The sequence below is a fragment of the Capricornis sumatraensis genome, chromosome 8 (genome assembly GCF_032405125.1).
Source record: "Capricornis sumatraensis isolate serow.1 chromosome 8, serow.2, whole genome shotgun sequence".
Classification (NCBI taxonomy): Eukaryota; Metazoa; Chordata; class Mammalia; order Artiodactyla; family Bovidae; genus Capricornis; species Capricornis sumatraensis.
The window spans coordinates 85,867,010-85,893,421 of record NC_091076.1 but is presented as its reverse complement, the minus strand read 5'-3'; the positions used below and the strand labels follow the sequence as shown (position 1 = coordinate 85,893,421).

At 38.5% G+C, this 26,412-nt stretch overlaps 1 protein-coding gene across 4 annotated transcripts in view; it reads right to left on the bottom strand.

Annotated features, from left to right (window-relative positions):
• Positions 1–26,412, bottom strand: part of SPAG9 (sperm associated antigen 9) — a 156,505-nt gene that overhangs the window by 87,073 nt on the left and 43,020 nt on the right. For all 4 annotated transcript variants that reach the window (XM_068977188.1, XM_068977191.1, XM_068977187.1 and 1 more), the window contains exon 3: positions 6,235–6,305. In XM_068977188.1, coding sequence (XP_068833289.1) covers positions 6,235–6,305 — 71 coding nt within the window. The remainder of the gene's footprint in view (positions 1–6,234; positions 6,306–26,412) is intronic.

The following is a 26,412-nucleotide window of genomic DNA, read 5'->3' as shown; positions in this document are numbered from 1 at the left end:
TAAGCATTATAAGACTTGTGGTATATCTAGGTGCCGTTTCAGTCAATTCTGGAGGCAAGCAATAAGCTCATTGTCCTTTTTTCCTCACACCCACAAGAAAACCCCACATTCTAAGACATTTCCTGATATCTGAAGTATATTCTATATAAGCACTATATTCTATATAAGCACAAAAAAGTAGATAAAATAAATTATACATAAAAATGTAAATTTTAATTACAGGGCTTCACAGAGTAGCTCTGGTTTTTTATTAAAACAGAAACAAAACAAAACCAACTGAGTATTGGGCAATGAATGCTGCAAGGTAGAAATGAGAGGCAGGAAAGTAAAATAGAATATATTTTAGATAAATCATTTTGGGTCCACCAGACCCATGCCTCCTGATCTCAGAACTGCAACTCTCAATTCTCTCAGGTGTGCATATTAATTCACATAAATTCAGGAGTCAATTCATCAACAAGTAGCTGGAGTCATGGAGAAGGATCCCAAGCACATTGTTTGGAACATCCCAAATCCCCTCCCACCTAGAGAAATCTTCAGGCAGAGGTTGATTTAGCTTTGGCTAAAACTGAAATGCAAGAAAATAGTTATTAGAAAAACAAGGCAAAAAAGAGAGATTTTGGAGACAAACAGCATAATCCTTTTAATTCTGTTGGCCTTTAATCTTTCCATATGCAGCTCAGTAAGTATATCCACAAGGCCACAATTCTTAAAATGGTTGAGACACCATGAAACAAAGAGACAGAAAATCTTCTAGTGCATTTAACATCCATGTGTTTCATAGCTTAAAAGCACCAAAAATTCAGGAAAAGGGAATCAGAGAGACCTAGATTCAAATCCAGTCACACACTAGCATAGCATTTGGGACAAATCACTCCATATTCGCTTTTAAGCTTCAGTTTGTAAAATGGGGTGAGTGATAAACAGTTTGCTCAGAGGATAAGATGACAATGCATTTAAACACTCCCTAGAGTAAGACAAGGGTTCAAGTTTTTGGTGATTAATGAGTATGTAAATTTCCTCCACTGTCCTTTTAAGCAAATTCAATAATGTGCATAAAATTTTGAATTTGATTCAGTCAGTTCAGTTCAGTCGCTCAGTCATGTCCGACTCTTCGCGACCCCATGAATCAGAGCACGCCAAGCCTCCTTGTCCATCACCAACTCCCGGAATTTACCCAAACTCCTGTCCATTGAGTCGGTGATGCCATCCAGCCATCTCATCCTCTGTCGTCCCCTTCTCCTCCAGCCCCCAATCCCTCCCAGCATCAGAGTCTTTTCCAATGAGTCAACTCTTCGCATGAGGTAGCCAAAGTACTGGAGTTTCAGCTTCAGCATCAGTCCTTCCAAAGAACACCTCCTTTAGAATGGACTGGTTGGATCTCCTTGGAGTCCAAGGGACTCTCAAGAGTCTTCTCCAACACCACAGTTCAAAAGCATCAATTCTTTGGCACTCAGTTTTCTTCACAGTCCAACTCTCACATCCATACATGACCACTGGAAAAACCATAGCCTTGACTAGACGGACCTTAGTCGGCAAAGTAATATCTCTGCTTTTCAATATACTACCTAGGTTGGTCATAGCTTTTCTTCCAAGGAGTCAGCGTCTTTTAATTTCATGGCTGCAATCACCATCTGCAGTGATTTCGGAGCCCCAAAAAATAAAGTCTGACACTGTTTCCACTGTTTCCCCATCTATTTCCCATGAAGTGATGGGACCAGATGCCATGATCTTCGTTTTCGGAATGTTGAGCTTTAAGCCAGCTTTTTCACTCTCCTCTTTTACTTTCATCAAGAGGCTTTTTAGCTCCTCTTCACTTTCTGCCATAAGGGTGGTGTCATCTGCATATCTGAGGTTATTGATATTTCTCCTGGCAATCTTGATTCCAGCTTGTGCTTCTTCCAGCCCAGCATTTGTCATGATGTACTCTGCATATAAGTTAAATAAGCAGGGTGACAATATACAGCTTTGACATACAGACAGAACCAGTCTGTTGTTCCATGTCCAGTTCTAACTGTTGCTTCCTGACCTGCTTATAGGTTTCTCAAGAGGCAGGTCAGGTGGTCTGGTATTCCATCTCTTTCAGAATTTTCCAGTTTATTGTGATGCACACAGTCAAAGGCTTTGGCATAGTCAATAAAGCAGAAATAGACGTTTTTCTGGAACTCTCTTGTTTTTTCCATGATCAGCAATTTGATCTCTGGTTCCTCTGCCTTTTCTAAAACCAGCTTGAACATCTGGAAGTTCACGATTCACGTATTGCTGAAGCCTGGCTTGGAGAATTTTGAGCATTACTTTACTAGCATGTGAGATGAATACAATTGTGCGGTAGTTTGAGCATTCTTTTGCATTGCCTTTCTTTGACATTGGAATGAAAACTGCCCTTTTCCAGTTCTGTGGCCACTGCTGAGTTTTCCAAATTTGCTTGCATATTGAGTGCAGCACTTTCACAGCATCATCCTTTAGGATTTGAAATAGCTCAACTGGAATTCCATCACCTCCACTACCTTTGTTCGTAGTGATGCTTTCTAAGGCCCACTTGACTTCACATTCCAGAATGTCTGGCTCTAGGTGAGTGACCACACCATCATGATTATTTTGGTCATGAAGATCTTTGTTGTACAGTTCTTCTGTGTATTCTTGCCACCTCTTCTTAATATCTTCTGCTTCTGTTAGGTCCATACCATTTCTGTCCTTTATCGAGCCCATCTTTGCATGAAATGTTCTCTTGGTATCTCTAATTTTCTTGAAAAGCTCTCTAGTCTTTCCCATTCTGTTGTTTTCCTCTATTTCTTTGGACTGATCACTGAAGAAGGCTTTCTCATCTCTCCTTGCTATTCTTTGGAACTCTGCATTCAGATGCTTATATCTTTCCTTTTCTCCTTTGCTTTTCCTTTCTCTTCTTTTCACAGCTATTTGTAAGGTCTCCCCAGACAGCCATTTTGCTTTTTTGCATTTCTTTTTCTTGGGGATGGTCTTGATCCCTGTCTCCTGTACAATGTCACAAACCTCCGTCCATAATTCATCAGGCACTCTATCTATCAGATCTAGGCCCTTAAATCTATTTCTCACTTCCACTGTATAATCGTAAGGGATTTGATGTAGGTCATACCTGAATGGTCTAGTGGTTTTCCCTACTTTCTTCAATTTAAGTCTGAATTTGGCAATAAGGAGTTCATGATCTGAGCCACAGTCAGCTCCCGGTCTTGTTTTTGTTGACTGTATAGAGCTTCTCCATCTTTGGCTGCAAAGAATATAATCAATCTGATTTCAGTGTTGACCATCTGGTGACGTTCACGTGTAGAGTCCTCTCTTGTGTTGTTGGAAGAGGGTGTTTGTTATGCCCAGTGCGTTCTCTTGGCAAACCTCTATTAGCGTTTGCCCTGTTTCTTTCCGTATTCCAAGCCCAAATTTGCCTGTTACCCCAGGTGTTTCTTGGCTTCCTACTTTTGCATTTCAGTCTCCTATGAAGAAAAGGACATCTTTTTGGGGTGTTAGTTCTAAAAGGTCTTGCAGGTCTTCATAGAACCGTTCAACTTCAGCTTCTTCAGCATTATTGGTTGGGGCATAGGCTTGGATTACTGTGATATTGAATGGTTTGCCTTGGAAACGAACAGAGATCATTCTGTCGTTTTTGAGATTGCATCCAAGTACTGCATTTCAGACTCTTGTTTACTATGATGACTACTCCATTTCTTCTAAGGGATTCTTGCCCACAGTAGTAGATATAATGGCCATCTGAGTTAAAGCCACACATTCCAGTCCATTTTAGTTCGCAGATTCCTACAATGTCGACGTTCACTCTTGCCATCTCCTGTTTGACCACTTCCAATTTGCCTTGATTCATGGACCTAACATTCCAGGTTCCTATGCAATATTGCTCTTTATAGCATTGGACCTTGCTTCTATCACCAGTCACATCCACGACTGGGTATTGTTTTTGCTTTGGCTCCATCCCTTCATTCTTTCTGGAGTTATTTCTCCACTGATTTCCAGTAGCATATTGGGCACCTACCGACCTGGGGAGTTCCTCTTTTAGTATCCCATCATTTTGCCTTTTTGTACTGTTCATGGGGTTCTCAAGGCAAGAATACTGAAGTGGTTTGCCATTCCCTTCTCCAGTGGACCACATTCTGTCAAAATTTGATTAGAGAACAGTTATTCATATTACGAAATGAGCCCGAGATTTCCCTTATGCAGCAAACAACGTGTTTGATAGAAGTGCTGTCTAAACAACTTTCCTGTGTACCTTTAAAAAGGTTACTAAGTTAGAAGTAACAGTGGAAAAATTAAACCCTTCAGACTTCCTTTCTCTGAAGGTTTTAAAAATTTACCTTTAAACGACCTAGTTCTTTAGCATTGGATAGCAATTTATACGGAGAAGACAATGGCAACCCACTCCAGTACTCTTGCCTGGAGAATCCCAGGGACAGAGGAGCCTGGTGGGCTGCCATCTATGGGGTCGCACAGAGTCGGACACGACTGAAGCAACTTAGCAGCAGCAGCAGCAGCAATTTATAATTGCTAATTGAATGGTATTTCTAGTACAGATGTATAAACACACAAACACATTTTAAAGAAGCCATATCTGTGTCTTATAAACATTCCTTGAGGCAGAGCAAAATACAGACAGCCTATCAGAGGACAGAAGCTGCTTATGTCTAAAGGAGGGGATCTTGTGAAAATGCTACATGTAAGATCTGTCACAGTTATTAGACAGGCCCAACTCTCTGCCTTGGTATTTAAGATTTTCCTGAGATCCTTCTTCTTTTAGACCGTTCTTCTCTGAAGGAATAGAAATATAAAAAATATGTACATATATGAGAGAAAATATGTTATTTCACTTTACAATGACTTTTTCAAGACAGCATATGTTTTAGACATATTTCAATTTAACAATCCTCAATTATTACAATGATTAATTAAAACCTTCAATTAAGAAAAACATAATTCATTACTACCAATTATTTATGGCACATAAACCTATTCCCCCAAACGTGTTTGTAATTATCAGCATCGATGATAACTACCAGTACAGGGCACTGTTGGGGCATGAAATGAATGGTGTGAAAAGAACAAACAATAAACCTTTAACAACCAATTGTTTTTTAACAGTCTTAATATGTACCAAATACCATCTTACTAAAATGTGGTTATCTTTTCATACTGAAAGGCTGCTGTGTAAGCTGTTTCTGTTTTCCCAGAGCTCTACAGTTCCAGCCCTCTGTGGCCAGTCTTTTTCCTTTACCACTCAATATCAATTCCGTGACACTTCATGCTTGGTACATGGCTATGTTAGCTAAAACAGTAACAAACCTCACATGCCAGGAAGAAATTCCAACAAGGTGTGGAAGGTGTTAAAAGCACATTACTCTCAAAAACAAATGAAACTGAGTACGGTGGGGTTTTATACTACTTAAAAGCAACAATATAGGTCCCTACCAGAGGCAGGATAAGAGATCACCCCCAATGCTGAAAGGAAAATGGAAGCTAAAGACTGTAACCATCTGTATCATGGGAAAGACTGGACTAGAAAGAGAAAGAGCAATCATTTTCTTCATGTAACAGTGCATATGTCTATGAAAATTCTATTTAAGTATGTGAACCCTAGTTCACAATTTTCACATGGAGGAGACAGAGAGAAACAAACGCAACACAGAAAAGGCTGACAGAGAATCATTAAAAGGAGTTTAAAAAGACCCTCAAGTACATTTTCTAAGATGCTTTAAAGAGATTATGTGCTAGAATTATTAACTAAAACACTGAAACTTCATGCAGAAAGCCTGTTTTAGAGCCATTTTAAGACATTATAATGTGTTTGCCATTTGTTATGAGCTTAATACAAATTAAAAATGTAGAGACTCTGACCAACAATTTAGCAATCCATCATTTCCCAACAGGTATCACAATAAGTTATATCAATTCTCTCTATTAGTATCACGTATACTTTTTAATATGTACAAGTTAGGTTTTTACTCAACCAGTCAAAAACATAACTATTGGAAATGCCTTAATAATTACGTTTTTCATAACATGAAAAGTTAACTCCAGATAAAAGACATTAAAGTCAGCATTTGGTAACTGAGTAAATGCTACATGAAATTTAAAGTCTTTGTGAATAATAACCCCCAAGGATAACACTGGCTGATTTTCAAAGAAAAATTAAAACATATTTTCTAGGGTTAATTTCTTTATCTTAATGTTAATATGGTAAGAACCAACCTAGAAACCCACCTCAGTGTGTCTCTGATGCAAGGCATTATATTCTTTCTTCAGTTCTGCTTCTCTTTCTTCAAGTCTGCTAACTGAAATTAAGATACATACACTTAATCAAAACCAAATAAAAAATTTACTTGAAAATTCTATCTTTTAAACTTGGACTGGTTTATCCATAATCCTTGGTAACTTCAAGCCTCGTTACTCCATATGAAATTCTTCACAAGGCTAGTGACCTTGCTTCATGTCCTTAATAAAATCTATGGAGAGGGAATAAACAGAGTATTTTTAAAAAGACTAAACATCTAACTGCTTCTCCCAATATGCTTATATAATAAACATCCTTATCTAAGTAGGTTTTTAACATGATAGAGAATTACCTCTTTGAAAAAGATTATACAAATCTCCTCACAGAGCCTAACCCCAAGAGTTGAGCCTAACCTGAGCCTAACCCCAAGAGTTGACTCATTGGAAAAGACCCTGATGCTGGGAGGGATTGGGGGCAAGAGGAGAAGGGGATGACAGAGGATGAGATGGCTGGAAGGCATCACCAACTCGATGGACATGAGTCTGGGTAAACACCGAAAGTTGGTGATGGACAGGGAGGCCTGGCGTGCTGCGATTCATGGGGTCACAAAGAGTCAGACACGACTGAGCGACTGAACTGAACTGAACTGAACCCCAAACCACTGATTTCTAATAGTATTCCACCTCTTTTTCATTACTGAGCAGTATATGAACATGTTACTGTTTTTATAAGCACTTTCTTTAACTTCAGGTCTTAATTTCAGGGACTCATCTTCCTGTATTTAGCTCCCTCTGCTGATGGAGTTTGTGAGTAGCACTGAGTTGGGATAGAGCACAATTTCAATATTTTAAAAATAAATTTTAGACCCCGACATACACAGTGTCAGGACAGGATTTCAGAGAAAAAGATGGTACCAGAGAGGAATGATTCTGAGAGAAAATGGAATCCAAGCAGGACCAGGAAGAAATTACAGTGCTCAAGTTAGACAGCACGGGGCTATAGCAGGCAGGGACTGCTACTACAGAGACGGGAACACAGAACCATGGAGCCGGCGAGGCAGAGGAGAGACGGCCAGGCTGCAGGAGCTCATGCTGACTAAGAGCAGTGGGCGACAGTCGGCTGGTGCCAGGTAAAGCTGGTGCTAAAGGAGTCTGTCAAGATACTCTCGTTCGTCTGTTTGAAAGCGTGAGCATAGTTGGAAACGTTCTCTTGCTATAACGGTCAGACAGCTACACACATGCAAGATTGTTTATAAGAGCCAGCTGGTGACTGTGAACTGTAACAGCACATACATGAAGGTTTTTATATGCCTAACATTGACATGCCAGACACCACGTAACACATAACTTGTGCTGACTGGTAAACTCATGTTTTGTATTTGTGTAGCTCTACACCTTTATTTGAGTACCTTGAAAATATGCCATGAATTAGGAAAAGTGTAGCTCTTTCAGTTTGTTTTTAATCAAGCCTATGTGCTGGCTCATTAAATTTGCAACAATAAGTACATACACTATACTAGCTAGAGAATTATCGGGCCATGGAAGGCCTGAGGACATGGGCTGCTTATCTTATTTTGTGGCTGAAAGCAATAAAAAGCAAATCTGTAAGGCAGCTGTTCTGTGATAACACAATAGATACTGAAGCCTCTGTGATTTTTATTTAAAAACAAGAAATCCAACCAAATGTAGATATTATATTTAGTAACAATTTCAATATAAACATTTTCTACTATTTTTTGTCAATTAAATTGTTCTAAAAGCACAATCCTAAAATTACTGGGTGAACCTTAAGTGTTTTTAATTGCTCATCTATATGAATCAAAATTTTCCTCAAATTGTGCAACCAAAACAAAAAATTGGAGACTGAGGCTAAAATAAAATTGCAAAGAATAGCAAGGATAGATAAGAAAGCCTTCCTCAGTGATCAGTGCAAAGAGAGAGAGGAAAACAGTAGAAGGGGAAAGACTAGAGATCTCTTCAAGAAAATCAGAGATACCAAGGGAACATTTCAGGCAAAGATGAGCACAATAAAGGACAGAAATGGTATGGACCTGACAGAAACAAAAAAGATCTTCATGACCCAGATAACCACAATCGTGTGATCACTCACCTAGAGCCAGAAATCCTAGAAGGCGAAGTCAAGTGGGCCTTAGGAAGCAGCACCACAACAAAGCTGGTGGAGGTGATGGAACTCCAGGTGAGCTATTTCAAATCCTAAAAGATGATGCTGTGAAACTGCTGCACTCAATATGCAAGCAAATTTGGAAAACTCAGCAGTAGTCACAGGACTGGAAAAGGTCAGTTTTCATTCCAATCTCAAAGAAAGACAATGTCAAAGAAGGTTCAAACTATCGCACAATTGCACTCTTCTCACACGGTAGCAAAGTAATGCTCAAAATACTCCAAGCCAGGCTTCAACAGTATGTGAACTGTGAACTTTCAGATGTTCAACCAGGATTTAGAAAAGGCAGATGAATCAGAGATCAAATTGCCAGCATCTGCTGGATCATTGAAAAAGCAAGAGAGTTCCAGAAAAACATTTACTTTTGCTTTATTGACTACACCAAAGCCCTTGACTGTGTGGATCACAACAAACCATGGAAAATTCTTGAAGAGATGGGAATACCAGACCACCTGACCTGCCTCCTGAGGTATCTGTATGCAGGTCAAGAAGCAACAGTTAGAACTGGACATGGAACAACAGACTGGTTCCAAATCAGGAGAAGAGTATGTCAAGGCTGTATATTGTCACCCTGCTTATTTAACTTATATGCAGAGTACATCATGAGAAATGCCGGGCCAGATGAAGCACAAGCTGGAATCAAGACTGCAGGGAAAAGAAAAGAAAAGAAAGTGAAGTCGCTCAGTCGTGTCCAAATCTTTGCAACTCTATGGACTGTAACCTACCGGGCTTCTTTGTCCATGGGATTTTCCAGGCAAGAGTACTACAGTGGGTTGCCATTTCCTTCTCCAGGGGATCTTCCCGACCTAGGAATTAAACCCGGGTCTACCACATTGTAGGCAGACACTTTACCATCTGAGCCACCAGGGAAATCCAAGATTGCCAGGAGAAATATCAATAACCTCAGATACGCAGATGACACCACCCTATGGCAGAAAGCAAAGAAGAACTGAAGAGCCTCTTGATGAAAGTGAAAGAGGAGAGTGAAACAGTTGGCTTAAAATTCAACGTTCAGAAAACTAAGATCATGGCATCTGGTCCCATCACTTCATGGCAAACAGATGGGGAAACAGTGGAAAGAGTGACAGACTTTACTTTTTGGGGGGCTCCAAAATCACTGCAGATGGTGACTGCAGCCATGAAATTAAAAGACGCATGCTCCTTGGGGAAAAAAAAAAAAAACTATGACAAACTTAGACAGCATATTAAAAAGCAGAGACATTACTTTACCAACAAAGGTCCATCTAGTCAAAGCTATAGTTTTTCCAGGAGTCATGTATGGATGTGAGAGTTGGACTATAAAGAAAGCTGAGTGCCAAAGAATTGATGCTTTTGAACTGTGGTGTTGGAGAAGACGCTTGAGAGTCCCTTGGACATCAAGGAGATTCAACCAGTCCATCCTAAAGGAAATCAGTCCTGAATATTCATTGGAAGGACTGATGCTGAAACTGAAACTCCAATACTTTGGCCACCTGATGCAAAGAACTGATTCATTGGAAAAGACCCTGACACTGGGAAAGATTGAAGGTGGGAGGAGAAGGGGATAACAGAGGATGAGATAGTTGAATGGCATCACTGATGCGATGGACATGAGTTTGAGTAGGCTCTGGGAGTTGGTGATAGACAGGGAAGCCTGGCGTGTTTCAGTCCATGGGGTCACAAAGAATTGGACATGACTGAGCGACTGAACTGATCATCCATAACCCTCATTTCAAATTTGTGCACAACAGTAGAGCCTCATTCTCAACTAACTTTGTATAAGTTCATAAATAAATTTATATTCATCTCCACCACTAACAGCCAGAATTACACAGTACTTGTCAAGTACCATGCACTGTCCTAGGTACTTTATATTAAAAACCTAACTTGACCATGACATTAACTTTATGATGAAACTTCATTACATTTCATTTTAAGGATAAGAAAACTGAAGTAAATAGGGGTTAAGTAACTTGCCCAAATTCATAAAACTAGTAAATGGCAGAATTACAACTCCTAATGGATGAGACTAGGCCCAGAATCTGCTTTTATTTATCATGGCATTCTGCCTCTCAAGAAGTACTTCTTTTAATTTGTTTTATGTATTGGAATCTACTTTAAATTTTCATTTTGGAGGAAAAAAGTATAGAGAGTGCTCCTTTATTACTTGAAACAAAAAACCCTCTCTTCTGAAAAGAACCTAATCACAGGTACTACAATTCAAAAGTATCAAACTGCCACGTAAAATATGTAACCAACTTAATTAATCATGATGAAATACATATCAAAACTAAAATGTGGTAGTCCTGGTAATCCAGTGGTTAGGACTGTGCACTCTCACTGTCAAGTGCCTGAGTTTGAACCCTGGTCAAGGAACAAAGATCCCGCAAGCCATGCAAAAATCCACTATATACCTGTCAGAAGACCTGAAATAAAAAGTGTTGGTAAGGAACAAGTTCTGGTAAGGAACTTTCACACTCGGACTTCCCTGGTGGTCCGGTGGTTGGGATTTCACCCTCCAGAGGGGTGGGTTGCGGGGGGCTGTGCATGGGAGGGTTTCTAACCCCAGTCAGGGAGCTAAGATCCCACATGCCTCCTGGCCAAAAACTGAAATCAGAAAGCAGGAGCAATATCGTAATGAATTCAATAAAGACTTTTTTAAAAAGTACAACTTTCATACACTGGTGGTGGGAGTATAAACTGGTATACCAATTTGAAAACTGTTTGGCAAGATTTAATAAAGTTGAATTATATGCCACTCCTATGACAAAACAAGCTCATTACTATGATATATGTCTATGTGTCCACCAAAAGGCATTTTAAAACAATGCCCACAGCAGCATTATTTATGTTCCAACATGGAACTAACCCAAATATTGATCAACTGCAAAATGTATAAATATTCATGTACTAGAATACTATACAATAATGAAAATGAATAAATTATTGCTGTGCACATCATGGAGGAATCTCACAAACAGGATACTGAGGAAAACAAAGAGAAGCAAAAGAATACAAACTTCAAATCAACACATAAACTAATCCAAAACTAATCTACTGTGTTAATTCAGTTCAGTTCAGTCATTCAGCCGTGTCCGACTCTTTGCGACCCCATGGACTACAGCACGCCAGGCAGCCCTGTCCATCACCAACTCCCGGAGTTTATTCAAACTCATGCCAATTGAGTTCATGATGCCATCCAACCATCTCATCCTCTGTTGTCCCCTTCTCCTCCCACCTTCAATCTTTCCCAGCATGAGGGTTGTTTCCAATGAGTCAGTTTGCGTCAGGTGGCCAAAGTATTGGAGTTTCAGTTTCAGCATCAGTCCTTCCAATGAATATTCAGGACTGATCTCCTTTAGGATGGACTGGTTGAATCTCCTTGATGTCCAAGGGACTCTCAAGAATCTTTTCCAACACCACAGTTCAAAAGCATCAATTCTTTGGCACTCAGCTTTCTTTATAGTCCATCTCTCACATCCATACATAACTACTGAAAAAACCATAGCTTTGTCTAGACAGAACTTTGTTGGCAAAGTAATGTCTCTGCTTTTTAATATGCTGTCTAGGTTTGTCATAGTTTTTCTTCCAAGGAGCATGCGTCTTTTAATTTCATGGCTGCAGTCACCATCTGCAGTGATTTTAGAGCCCCCCAAAATAAAATCTGTCACTGTTTCCACTGTTTCCCCATCTGTTTGCCATGAAGTGATGGGACTGGATGCCATGATCTTAGTTTTCTGAATGTTGAGTTTTAAGCCAACTGTTTCACTCTCCTCTTTCACTTTCATCAAGAGGCTCTTTAGTTCTTCTTTGCTTTCTGCCATAAGGGTGGTGTCATCTGCGTATCTGAGGTTATTGATATTTCTCCAGCAATCTTGATTCCAGCTTGTGCTTCATCCAGCCTGGCATTTCAAATAATGTACTCTGCATATAAATTAAATAAGCAGGGTGACAATATACAGCCTTGCCGTGCTACTTTCCCAATCTGGAACCAGTTTTTTGTTCCGTGTCCAGTTCTAACTGTTGCTTCCTGACCTGCAAACAGATCTCTCGGGAGGCAGGTCAGCCGGTCTGGTATTCCTATCTCTCAGAATTTTCCAGTTTGTTGTGATCCACACAGTCAGAGGCTTTGGTATAGTCAATAAAGCAGAAGTAGATGTTTTTCTGGAACTCTCCTGATTTTTCAATGATCCAATGGATGTTGGCAATTTGCTCTCTGGTTCCTCTGCCTTTTCTAAATCCAGCTTGAACATCTGGAAATTCACGGTTCCCATACTCTTAAAGCCTGGCTTGGAGGATTTTGATGGAGAATCTATCAGAGTCAACTGAAGAGTCTGAATGCTTACTTGGATGCAATCTCAAAAACGACAGAATGATCTCGGTTCGTTTCCACGGCAAATCATTCAATATCACAGCAATCCAAGTCTATGCCCCAGCAACTAATGCTGAAGAAGCTGAAGTTGAACGGTTCTAAGAAGACCTACATGACCTTCTAGAACTAACACCAAAAAAAAAGATGTCCTTTTCATCATAGGGGACTGGAATGGAAAAGTAGGAAGTCAAGAGATATCTGGAGTAACAGGCAAATTTGGCCTTGGAGTACAGAATGAAGCAGGACAAAAGCTAACAGAGTTTTGCCAAGAGAATGCACTGGTCAGAGCAAACACCCTCTTCCAACAACACAAGAGAGGACTCTATACATGGACATCACCAGATAGTCAATACTGAAATCAGATTGATTATATTCTTTGCAGCCAAAGATGGAGAAACTCTATACAGTCAGCAAAAACAAGACCAGGAGCTGACTGCTGCTCAGATCATGAACTCCTTATTGCCACATTCAGACTTAAACTGAAGAAAGTAGGGAAAACAACTAGATCATTCAGGTATGACCAAAATCAAATCCCTTATGATTATACTGAGGAAGTGACAAATAGATTCACAGTATTAGATCTGATAGACAGAGTGCCTGAAGAACTATGGACGGAGGTTCGTGACATTGTACAGGGGGGCAGGGATCAAGACTATCCAAAGAAAAAGAAATGCAAAAAAGCAAAATGGTTGTCTAAGGAGGCCTTATAAATAGCTGAGAAAAGAAAAGAAACTCAAGGCAAAGGAGAAAAGGAAAGATATACCTATTTGAATGCAGAGTTCAAAAGAATTGCAAGGAGAGATTTTAAAAATGCCTTCCTGGTGATCAATGCAAAGGAATAGAGGAAAACAATAGAATGGGAAAGACTAGAGATCTCTTCAAGAAAATTAGAGATACCAAGGGAACTTTTCATGCAAAGAAAGGACAGAAATGGTATGAACCTAACAGAAGCAGAAGATATTAAGAAGATGTGGCAAGAATACACAGAAGAACTATACAAAAAAGATCTTCATGACTCAGATAACCACAATGGTGTGGTCACTCACCTAGAGCCAGACATCCTGGAATGCGAAGTCAAGTGGGCCTTAGGAAGCATCACTACGAACAAAGCTATTAGAGGTGATGGAATTCCATTTGAGCTATTTCAAATCCTAAAAGATGATGCTGTGAAAGTGCTGCACTCAATATGCAAGCAAATTTGGAAAACTCAGCTGTGGCCAAAAGACTGGAAAAGGTCAGTTTACATTCCAATCCCAAAGAAAGGCAATGCCAAAGAATGCGCAAACTACCGCACAATTGCACTTATCTCACATGCTAGTAAAGCAATGTGCTTGAAGTTAGGATAAATGTAAATTGACTGTTTTACATAAGTCTATTAGTCTGATGCATTCACTCTTTTGTCCTGATTGTGTCCTTCATCTATAACTATGCTTTTTAAGAAGATTCCATCCAAAATCTGCAAACACTGTGCAGTCCCCTTTGGGGAGGAGTTATTATCTAATGAATTTACTGTGTAAACAGCTCCATCCCATCTGATTCCAAACATAACATGTACCTCCTTCACACAAGCACTTTCCTTGGCTAAATACTCATGCTTTATGCTCTCCAACAACTCCTATAAATTCTACATATAGCACAGGATTTAAACAGACTACTCAGAACCATAACAAATAAACTGTGCTGATTCATCATTAAAATGTACAGGGAGATAAGCAGAAATATTACCAGATTGGGGAAATATAAAAAGAAATAAAAAATGATTGCCATCATTGGAAAATAAATTGGAATTACACTTTTGAACATCATGTTGGTGACAGGTATTAACATAAGCAACGTGTATAATCTGACCCCCTGTTACTATTCTTATTTATGCTATGGAAATACACTTGATGCCCAAAGGTATGAAAATGAATATTCTATGTGCTTTTCTCCATAGTGCTTTTCAGGTCCACTATATCCTTCTACTTTTCTGTCTATTCATTCTATTAATTTTTGAGAGTTTGACATTGAAGCTCCAAGTAAAAATCTTAGTTTACCTAATTAATTTGGAATTCCCTTCCCAAATGTCATCAATTGGTTGGAAAAGTAAATTATGACAGTCATATGATAGACTGCAATGTAGTAACTAGGCTACTTCCAAGTTACATTATATCAGGTATACTAACCTCCCTGGACCTCTATTCCTTATTTATAGTTGAAGAATAATAATAATATATCAGAGTTGGTTATCAGGATTAAGGAAGATCTAATATTTGAAAAGGGCATAGAACAGAACCTGGCACATGCACTTTTTCTCTTTCTTTTCTATTTTTTAAATTATGAAAGTATAACACATTTACAGGAGACTTTAAAATTACAGAACAAGAAAAAAAATTACAGAACAAAGTTACACATAGTTACATTATATATTAGAATTATTTTTTAAGTAAATAAATTAAGATTTTAAATTGGATCTTCAATATCAAACCTTCAAAAATTAATAGAATGAATAGATAGAAAAGTAAAAGGATACAGTAGACCTGAAAAGCACTATGGACCAATTCAACATAATTAAAACTTATACAATTTTCACACAAAAGCAGGACACAAATTCGATTCAAGTTCCCAAAGACTATAAAGCAACAGACACTGGAACATATGCAGGGACATAAAACAAGGTGCAAAAGTTTCACAGTCCAAAGGTACTGAAGTCAGACAGAGTGTTCCCTTATCACTGCAGTATTCTGGCATATGTGTTTTTAATACAACAATTAAAGGTACTGTTAAAATGAATGTAGTATTATTCATAAGCACTGGCTCTTCTGTTCATGGAATTTTCCAGGAAGGAATATTGGAGCGGGTTGCCACTTTCTACTCCAGTGAATCTTCCCTCCACCCACGGATCAAACCCTCTTCTCTTGTGTCTTCTGCATTGGCAAGCAGATTTTTTACCACTAGCAGCACCCGCTCCAGTGCTCTTGTCTGGAGAATCCCATGGACGGAGGAGCCTGTGGGCTGCAGTCCATGGGGTCGCGAAGAGTCAGACACGACTTCACTTTCACTTTTCTCTTTCATGCATTGGAGAAGGAAATGGCACCCCACTCCAGTGTTCTTGCCTGGAGAATCCCAGGGACGGGGGAGCCTGGTGGGCTGCCGTCTATGGGGTTACACAGTCGGACACGACTGAAGTGACTTAGCAGCAGCAGCAGCAGCAGCGATACCTGGGAAACCACTGTTAAAATGAATGCATCATTATCCATAAGCACTAACATGGAATAGTGCCTAGAACTTAAAGGAAGGATGTTGAATATTATTGCTACATCTGAAATTTTGAAACAAAAAATTATGTATAGTATGATGTCTACAAAGTCAAAACGTACTGATTTTTCTCTCCCAAATCTGCTCTTTCCCATAATTTTCTTAGGCAAAAATCTTGCAGCTGTACTTTTGCTCTTTTCTTTTCCCACATTACGTTCCATCAGCAAATTCTGTCCATTTTGCCTTTAGAACAAATCGTGAATCTGACAACTTTTTACCTTTTCTTTTACCTCCACCTTGATCTAATACATCATCTCACGCCTGGATTATTACTACTATCTTCTGACTAGTGTCTCTGCTCTAGTCTTTTCTCCTCTGTATTCTTAAATTTGTAGCCTGGAGTCAGATAGTGACTGCTCAAAACCCTTCAACAACTTCCTGTGACAGAACAAAAGAAAGTAAAGAAGAGGGAGGGAACCTGTATTATGGCCCGCAAGACCCTTCAGCATCAGATATATCAAGCCATACCACTTTTGCTCCCATGGAGAATTATTGTCTCCTGACCCAACTGTTAGAGACTGACTGTGTCCTGCCCAAATTCATATGCTGAACCCGTAATCAATGTAATTATGCCTGTAGACAGGACTTAAAAAGGCAATTAAGCAGAATTCGCTGGTGATTCAGTGGCTAGGACTCAGCACTTTCACTGCTGGGGCCTGGGTTCAATTCCTGGTAGAACTAAGATCCTGCAAGCCACACAGTGTGAACAAACAAATAAAAATAAAACAAAAAGGTAATTAAGGTTAAATGAAATCATAAAGATGGGGTCCTAACTGCATTGGACTGATCTCTTTCTCCCTACACACGCACAGAGAAAAGGTCACACTCAGCAAGAGATAGTGGTCTCAGAAGAAACCAAGCCTCTCAGCACTTTCCAGCCTTTAGAACTGTCAGAGGGGACTTCCTCAGTGGTCCAGTGGCTAAGACTTTGTGCTTCCAACACAGGGGGCCCAGGTTCGATCCCTGGTCAGAGAACTGGATCCCACATGCTGCAACCAAGAGTTCTTGTGCCTCAACTAAACATCCTGCATGCCACAACTATCTCACATGCCACAGTGAAGACTGAAGATCTTGTGTGCCACAACTGAGACCTGACACAGTCAAGACAAAGAAAGGAAGAAAGAAAAACTTCTTTTAAGAAGTGTACAAAAATTCTGCAATTTAAGCCACCTAGTCTGTGGTATTTTATTATGGCAGCCCTAGCTGATTATAATACAAGAACTAAATATCATTAAGATAACCATGGAGAGGAACTTTCATACAAGATGTTTATCAAGTGACCTGGGACAGAGAGCTGGGCTTGCAGCTTATAGAAACAAGTCCAGTTTATAGCAGCTTGCTAACTGATACTGGTTTGGGTTGCTTTGTACTACTTAATAGCAAGAATGTGGAAATGGAAACATAAAACCCCAAAATACCACTAATGGCCATACTTACCTAAATGAGAGTGATCATTATTCAAAATGGCTGAGGCTTATTTACAAAAATTTCTTAAATTCCTATTAATCACTCTGTCCCATTAAAGCATTTCCTATACTTACCTAAATTTCCTATACTTACCTAAATGAGAGTGATCATTATTCAAAATGGCTGAGGCTTATTTACAAAAATTTCTTAAATTCCTATTAATCACTCTGTCCCATTAAAGCATTTTGGATTGTTTCTATTGATAATTACTTAACCTTCCACTCATTGCTTCTTAAGTCATTAAACTTACATTTCACTTATTTTCATTTAGCATCATATTCTTATTTTTGAATGAAAAATAAATTTCATAAACTATCAACTCATTCTCTTATCAACCCTTTCACATTATATTTACTAATCTCATAGAAATTATCTATATATATATTATTTTTTAGCAACCCTATATGACATAAAACAAGGCATTTAGTACATACAAACTACACACAGTTTATATGTGACTTGCTTCTTGAAGTGAAGTGAAGTGAAAGTCATTCATTCATGTCCAACTCTTTGAGACCCCATGGACTGTACAGTCCATGGAATTCTCCAGGCCAAAATACTGGCATGGGTAGCCTTTCCCTTCTCCAGGGGATCTTCCCAACCAAGGGATTGAACCCAGGTCTCCTGCATTGCAGGCAGATTCTTTCCCAGCTGAGCCACAAGGGAAGCCCAAGAATATTGGAGTGGGTAGCCTATCCCTTCTTCAGCAGATCTTCCCAATCCAGGAACTGATCCGGGGTCTCCTCCATTGCACGCAGATTCTTTACCAACTGAGCTATCAGGGATTTGCCTCTTACTCTGTTATTTTTTTTAACAGATTCTATTTTTTAGAGCAGTTTTAGGCTCATAGTAAACCAAGAGAAAAGTACAGTTTTCCACATATCCCTACCGCCATACACCCAGAGCTTCCTCTACTATCTACATCCCACACCAGTGTGGTACATATATGACAGTCAATGAACCTACCTGACACATCATAATTACCCAAACCAAAGCTTACCAAAACCCCAAAGTTTACCTTAGGGTTAAGTCTTGGTACTGAATATTCTACAAATTTGGACAAATATATAATGACATGTACCCACCATTATGGGGCTTCCCAGGTGGCTCAGTGGTAAAGAATCCACCTGCCAATGCAGGAGACATAAGAGATGCAGGTTTGATCCCTGGCTTGGGAAGATCCCCTGGAGGAAGAAATGGCAACCCACTCCAGTATTCTTCTCTGTAAAATCCCATGAACAAAGGAACCTGGCGGGCTGCAGCCCATGGGGTCACAAAGAGTCAGACATGACTGAGCAACTCAGAGTGCACACAAGCACATCCACCATTATTAAAGTTTCATACAGAGTAGTTTCACTGCCTTAAGAATCCTCGATTCATCTCTGCCTTCCTCCCTCCCACCATCCATTCCGCCCATCAAGCCTTTTAATGTATGTAGCCTCTCAGACTGGCTTTTCACTCTGCAGTGTCTATTCGTGGCTCCTCCGTGTGCTTTCATGGCACACTATGTCACTGCTTTTCAGCACTGAATGATATTCCACTGTATGGATGCACCACAGTCTATTCCTATTATTTTCATAAGTCTACAATCTTAAAACTATAAGCCTTAAATACTCATCATCTCACCTAAGTACAAAAGTTAATTTTCTTAAAATACAAAGATATTTTCAGTTAATACTGCTGCATATTACACACTTTTATGCTGACAGATGATTTTCATATTTTCACTGTTTTTAATACACAATAAATCACAAGTACACTTAAACAAACCTCTCACTCAGCTTTTTGTACAGATCTATTTTACCTGTTACGCTATTTAATACAACTAATTTTATTTCTTAAGACAGAAAAAACATCCAGGGGAAAAGTAGAACATAGTCACCTAAAAATGTAAATTGACTGTATTTTATATCAGCCAATTAGTCTGATACATTCACTATTGTATCCTGATTTTGTCTCTCATCTATAACTATGCTTTTTAAGAACATTCCATCCAAAAGCTGCAAACACTGTGCAGTCCTCTTTGGGGGAGGGGTTATGATCCATTTCAAATGCATGTGAAACATCCTCCAAAACAGACCACATGCTAGGCCACAAAACAAGTCTCAATAAATTTAAGAATACTGAAACCATATCAAGCACCTTTTCAAACCACAACACTATGAGACCTGAAATCAACCACATGAAAAAGCTACAAAAAATAGACATATAGAAAGTAAACATGCTACTAAGCAACCAATGGGTCAAATGAAGAAATCAAAGAGGAAGTCAAAAAATACCTTGCAACAAATAAAAATGGAAACATAATGTTCCAAAATCTATGGATCACATCAAAAGCAGTTCTAAGAGGAAAATTCAAGAAACAAGAAAAATCTCAAATAAACCTCTAACCTTACACATAAAGAAAGAAAAACAAAACCCAATGTTAACAGAAAGAAGGAAATAATCAAGATTAGACTGGCAATAAGTGAAACAGATTCTTAACAAAATAGAAAAAAAAGATAAACTTACTAAATCTTTAGTCAAACTCCTCAAGAAAAAAAAGAGGGTCCAAATAAAATACGAAATGAAACAGAAGTTTCAACAGTTTCCACAGAACGGCAAACAGTCCAAAGTGACTACTACAAACAATTATACACCAACAAATTAGGCAATTTATAAGAAACAGATAAACTCCTAGAAACACACAATCTTCCAAGACTAAATCAGGAAAAGCTAGGAAATCTGAACAGATTACTAGTAGAGAAATGGAATCAGTAATAAATAAATAAATAAAATTTCCAACAAACAAAACGTCAGAAGCAGAAGACTACCAGGGGGAATTTCACCCAACATTTAAAGAAGAGTTAATCCCTATCCTTCTCAAACAACTGTAAAAAATTAAAGAGAAAGTAATGTGTCTAAACCCATGAGGCCAGGGTTACTCTGATACCAAAACAAGACAAAAACACCACACAAAAAATATTAAAATTACAGGCCAATATCCCTGATGAACAATAGATGCAAAAATCCCCAACAAAATATTAGTGAACAAAATTCTACAAGACAACCAAAGAATGATGCACAATGCTCCAGTGGGATTTTTCCCAGGGATACAAGGATGGTTCAATATAAGCGAATGCAGTGTATCATTCAACAGACCATGTTAACAAAAATCAAGAATAAAAACACATGATCACACAACTCAAAAGATGCAGGAAAAGCATGACAAAATTCATCCAGTTATGATAAAAAGAAAACCTCTCAACAAAATGGGAACAGAGAAAATGTACCTCAACAAAACAAATGATACATACGACAAAGTCACAGCCAACATCATCAGTTCAGCTCAGTCGCTCAGTCGCGTGAGACTCTCTGACCCCACGGACTGCAGCACACCAGGCTTCCCTGTCCATCACCAACTCCCGGAGCTTACTCAAACTCATGTCCATTCAGTCGGTTATGCCATCCAACCATCTCATCCTCTCTCGTCCCCTTCTTCTCCCACCTTCAATCTTTCCTAGCATCAGGGTCTATTCCAATGAGTCAGTTCTTCACATCAGGAAGCCAAAGTATTGGAGTTTCAGCTTCAGTCCTTCCAATGAATATTCAGGACTGATTTCCTTTAATATTGACTGGTTGGATCTCCTTGCTAACATCATACTCGACAGTAAAAACCTAAAAGCTTTTCCTACAAGAACATCCACTCTCACCGCTTGTGTTGTGTGGGAGGGGGGTTGGGGGCTGTGCTGTGCAACGTGCAGGACCCTAGTTTCCTGCACAGGGATCAAACCTGTGCCCCCTGCAGTGGAAGCACAGAGTCTTAAACACTGGACTGCCAGGAAGTCCCTACTTTCACCATTTTTATTTAACATAGTACTGGAAGTCCTGGCCACAAATCAGACAAGAAATAAAAGGCATTCAAACTGGAAAAGAAGTAAAACTATAGCTATTTGCAGATGGCACACTACTACACATAGAAGAAAGACTCTACCACAAAACTATGAGAATGAACGAATTCAGTAAAGTTGTATGACACAAAATTAATATACAGGAATTTGTTGCATTTCTATACACTAACAATGAACTATTGGAAGGAGAAATTCAGGAAACAATCCTACCAAAAAGAATAAAATATCTAGGGATAAACATAACCAAGGAAGTGAAAGACTGGTACTCTAAACACTATCATGGGCTAGAAGAATTAGTATGGTTAAAATTCCACACCATCCAAAGCAGTCTACAGATTCAATTCAATTTCTATCAAAATACCCATAGGGTTTTTCACACGCATGCATGCTCAGTCATGTCCAACTCTTTGTGACCCCATGGACTGTAGCCTGCCAGGTTCCTCTGTCCATGGGATTTTTCAGGCAAGAATACTCATGTGAGTTGCCATTTCCTACTCTCCAGGAGATCTTCCCAACCCAGGAATTGAACCCAAGTTTTCTGTGTCTCCTGCACTGCAGGCAGATTCTTTACCTGTTGAGCAGTCTAGGACAAATAATCCTAAAGTTTTTATGGAACCACAGAAAATCTCAAAGAACCAAAGCAGTCTTGACAAAACAACACTAAGGTAAAATGGTCCCTGATTTCAAACTATATAACAAAGCTACAGTAATCAAAACAGTATGGTACTGCCACAAAAACAAACACATACATCAATGGAACAGAATAAGAGCCCAGAAATGAATCAATACTTAAATGGTTAATTAATCTATGATACAGGAGGCAAGAATATACACTGTGAGAAAGACAGTCTCTTCAATAAATAACACTGGGAAAACTGGACAGCTACATGTAAAAGAATGAAACTGGACCATTTTCTTACCTCATATACACAAATAAACTCAAAATGGACTAAAGACTAAAATGTAAAACCTGAAACCATAGAAGTCCTAGAAGAAAACATAGGTAGTATGCACTCTGACATTGGTCTTAGTAATTTTTTTTTTTTGATTTCTCTCTTCAGGCAAAGGCAATAAAAGCACAAATAAATGAGTAGGGAAACATCCAACTAAAAAACTCATGTAGAGCAAATGAAGCCATCAACAAAACAAAAAGGTAAGCTACTAGATGGAAGAAGATATTTCCAAATGATATGTTGGATAGGGGTTAATATCCAAAACACATAAAGAACTCATATAACACAATTATTTTAAAGAACAATCTGATTAAAAAATGAGCAGACCTGAACATTTTTCCCAAGAAGACATACTGATGGCCAGCAAGCATATGAAAAGATGCTCATCATCACTAATTATCACAGAAATGCAAGTCAAAACCACAATGAGACATCATCTCATACCTGTGAGAATGACTATTACCCAAAAGACAAGAAATAACAAGTACTGGAAAGAATGTGGAGAAAAGAGAACACTTGTGCACTATTGGTGGGAATGTTAAATTGCTACAGCCACTATAGAAAACAGTATAGAGATTCCTTAAAAAATAAAAAACAGAACCACCATACGATCCAGGAATTCACTTCTGGGTATGTATCCAAAGAAAATAAAAACACTAATTCAAAAATATATACGTACCATAGCAACATTATATACAATAGCTAAGATACAGAAGCAACCTAAGTGTCCATCGACAGATGAATAGATAAAGAAGATATGGAGGCGTCCCTGGGGGCTCAATCGTAAAGAATCTGCCGGCCAATGCAAGAGACACAGATTCGATTCTTGGTCCAGAAAGATAACACACACCACAACTCCTGAGCCTGTGCTGCAGAGCCTGTGCTCGGGAGCTGAAGCTGCTGAGCCGATGTGCTGTGACTACTGAAGCCCGCACACCCTCGGGCCCATGCTCCACAGCAAGAGAAGTCACCACAGAAAGGAGCCCGTGCACCGTAACTAGAGAGCAGCCTCTACTCTCCCGCACACCCTCGGGCCCATGCTCCACAGCAAGAGAAGTCACCACAGAAAGGAGCCCGTGCACCGTAACTAGAGAACAGTCTCTACTCTCCACAAGTAGAGAAAAGCCCACACAGCAATAAAGACACAGCACAGCCATAAACAAAGAAAACCTTTTAAAAAAAAGATGTGATTTGACACACACACACACACACACACACACACACAGTGGAATATTGTCCAGACATAGAAAAGATGAAAATCTTGCCCTTTCAGACAACATGCATGAACCTGAGAGAATATTACCCTAAGTGAAATAGACAAAGACAAGTATCTGATGATCTCACTTATTTGTGAGATTAAAAAAAGAAATATAACAAAATATATAGACTCAGAGAACAAACTACTGCTTGCCAGAGGGAAGAGAGTTTTGTGATATATAAAAATTATCAAATCATTCATTATGTTGTAACTAATATAATATTTTAAGTCAATTATACTTCAAAATAAATAAAATTAATGAAATGGTAATCAGTTTCTCTAGCATTAAGTATCATCCTCCTCTCCACTCCAGTAAAACTACTTAAGAGTCTACTTATTTGAGGCACTTAAATTGTTTCTCTACCCCATTAAAATTAAATACGTTTTTTCTTTTGTATAGTTACAACCAGATGTATTATACAAATCAAAACAAGAACACTAATTTATTACCTGCTACCTTGGACAACCATATTCAAAAGAATATGATTCAAAGACAGTGCAAATATTAAGATATCTACTTCGCCATTTATGAACTACTAACTAAACAAGTCAGAATGCCAATGAGAATCTCAAGGAATATCTTCTTTCAACTCTACAAAGCTAGGTAGAACTTCAGACAGCCAAGGAAGACTTTTGATTGCTTCTAGTTCTGAGACTGAGAACCAACTGCCTGTTTAACATGATAAACAGACAATTAAAGCTGGGAGGCTAGTCATAAAATGTATTATATCCATATGGAATATTATTCACCCTTAAAAAGGAATTAAATAACAATAACACTACAACGTGGATGAATTTTATGCTAAGTGAAAGAAACTCAGACCATATACTGTATGATTTCATTTACATGAAATATACAGAACAGGCAACTTCATAGAGATCACAGCACCATACAGTACATTACTACAGGCTAGGGAAAGCCAGAAATAATGAGTACTATCAGGTATGGTGTTCCTTTTGGAATGATGAAAATGTTCTGGGGAATTAAGATATGACAATGGTTGTACAATTTATGATTATACTAAAACCATTGAATTCTATACTCTAAAATGATGGATTTTATGCTACACAAACCACATTTTTTTAAAAGAGCAAGGAGTGTCATTCAAAGTTTATCCTTTACCATAGGTATCAAAAAAGTATATCTCAATTTAATAGTAACTTATTTTTTAAAAAAGGAAAAGTTAGCGAACAAAAAAGAAAATCTCAACACTTAGTGTTTGTTGAATAAATGAATGTCCAGCAAAGTTTTAAAGTGATAATAAAAATTAAACCAGAGTAAACCTAAAGTTTTTAAAAAATCAGATCAGAGTACAAATCATAAATGCTCTATTTTCATTAAAGTTTAGCTCACCTTCTCTTCCTCAGATTACTTACTCACAGTAGAAGGAATAGGCAGGTAGATGGTTGCTTAGCTTTTAAGTACATCCCCTCCCTTGCCTCAATACTTGAGCAAAATCATGTACCATCTACTAAGGCTTTTAGGCTAAAGGAAAGATTAGCCAGATATTATTACCCAAAGCAGTTTCTCTCTTTTCGTGGGATACAAGGCTAGACTACATATTTCAGCCTCTGTAAGTGAGCTTCTAACTGAGTTATACAGCCAGTAGCAAAAGCTACGTGTGCTACTCCTAGGCCTCGTCCAATAAAAACCTTCCACATACAATCCTCCATGCTCTTTCCCTCTTCCTCCAACTCAATGTAAGTATGACAAACTTGGACCAAAATTGGAAAGGGTCTGTGTCTCCAAAGGAGCCACCCATGTATTAGAAACAATCGATTTAAATTTCACATGGGGAAAGAATTCCTTGGCAGTCCAAGAGTTAGGACTCAACACTTCCAGTACCATGGCCCAAGTTTAACCCTTGGTTTGGGTAATATGGCACAGCAAATAAATAAGTTTCACATGAACAAAAAATAACATATAACATCTGAGTCATTATATATGTCTTTTGTGGCTTATTTGCTACAGCAACTAACTAGAGTTGCCTTAATTCATACATTAGCTCACAAACATGCATAAAAAATCTCTTAAAAGACATTCTAAATTATCAAAGGTGTGTCACCCCATGGTGCTAAAGAATAGTTTATATCTTTGTTATTCTGGATGATTTTCTGAATATTATTTTGGCCATTATTTTCTCCAACCTAACATTTCCAGCAAGTATCCTGACAGAAACTATCTATGGCTTCCCGCATTTCATGTTTTAACTGTACTATGATTGTGAAAATCAATATTATATTTTTAGATATATGAGTTAACCACCAAGATCATATACAAATTAAGAATCTTTCACTCTTTTCTCAACATACTACTTAGATCAACACAACAGCATAGTCAATGGACTCAGTTTTCTCAAGGCCAAAGTCACATGAGATGGTATAGTGTTTATATGACAAGTACATTTAAATGTTGGGAAGAGCCATATCTTCACAGTCCTGAATGCCATTAAGTAATCAGTAAGGAAATGAAAAGAAAAGTAGAAGGGATGGGAAAGTGGGAAAGAAAGGCCCATCTGGGCAAAGATGGTAGACAATCCCCCAAATCTCAAGTATCATAAAGCTAACCTATACCTATATTATTGTATCATATCTGAAGATATGAAGAACAATCTTAAACAAGAAAAGATTGTTTCTAGTCTAACAGTTATCATGTGAATCCAAACTTCAAAATAATCTCAGGAAAAATCCTAAAATCATATCAATCATTTTACTCAAACTAGCCACAAGCTGAGATTAACTTGAAATAAACAAGATTCTGTTCATCCTTC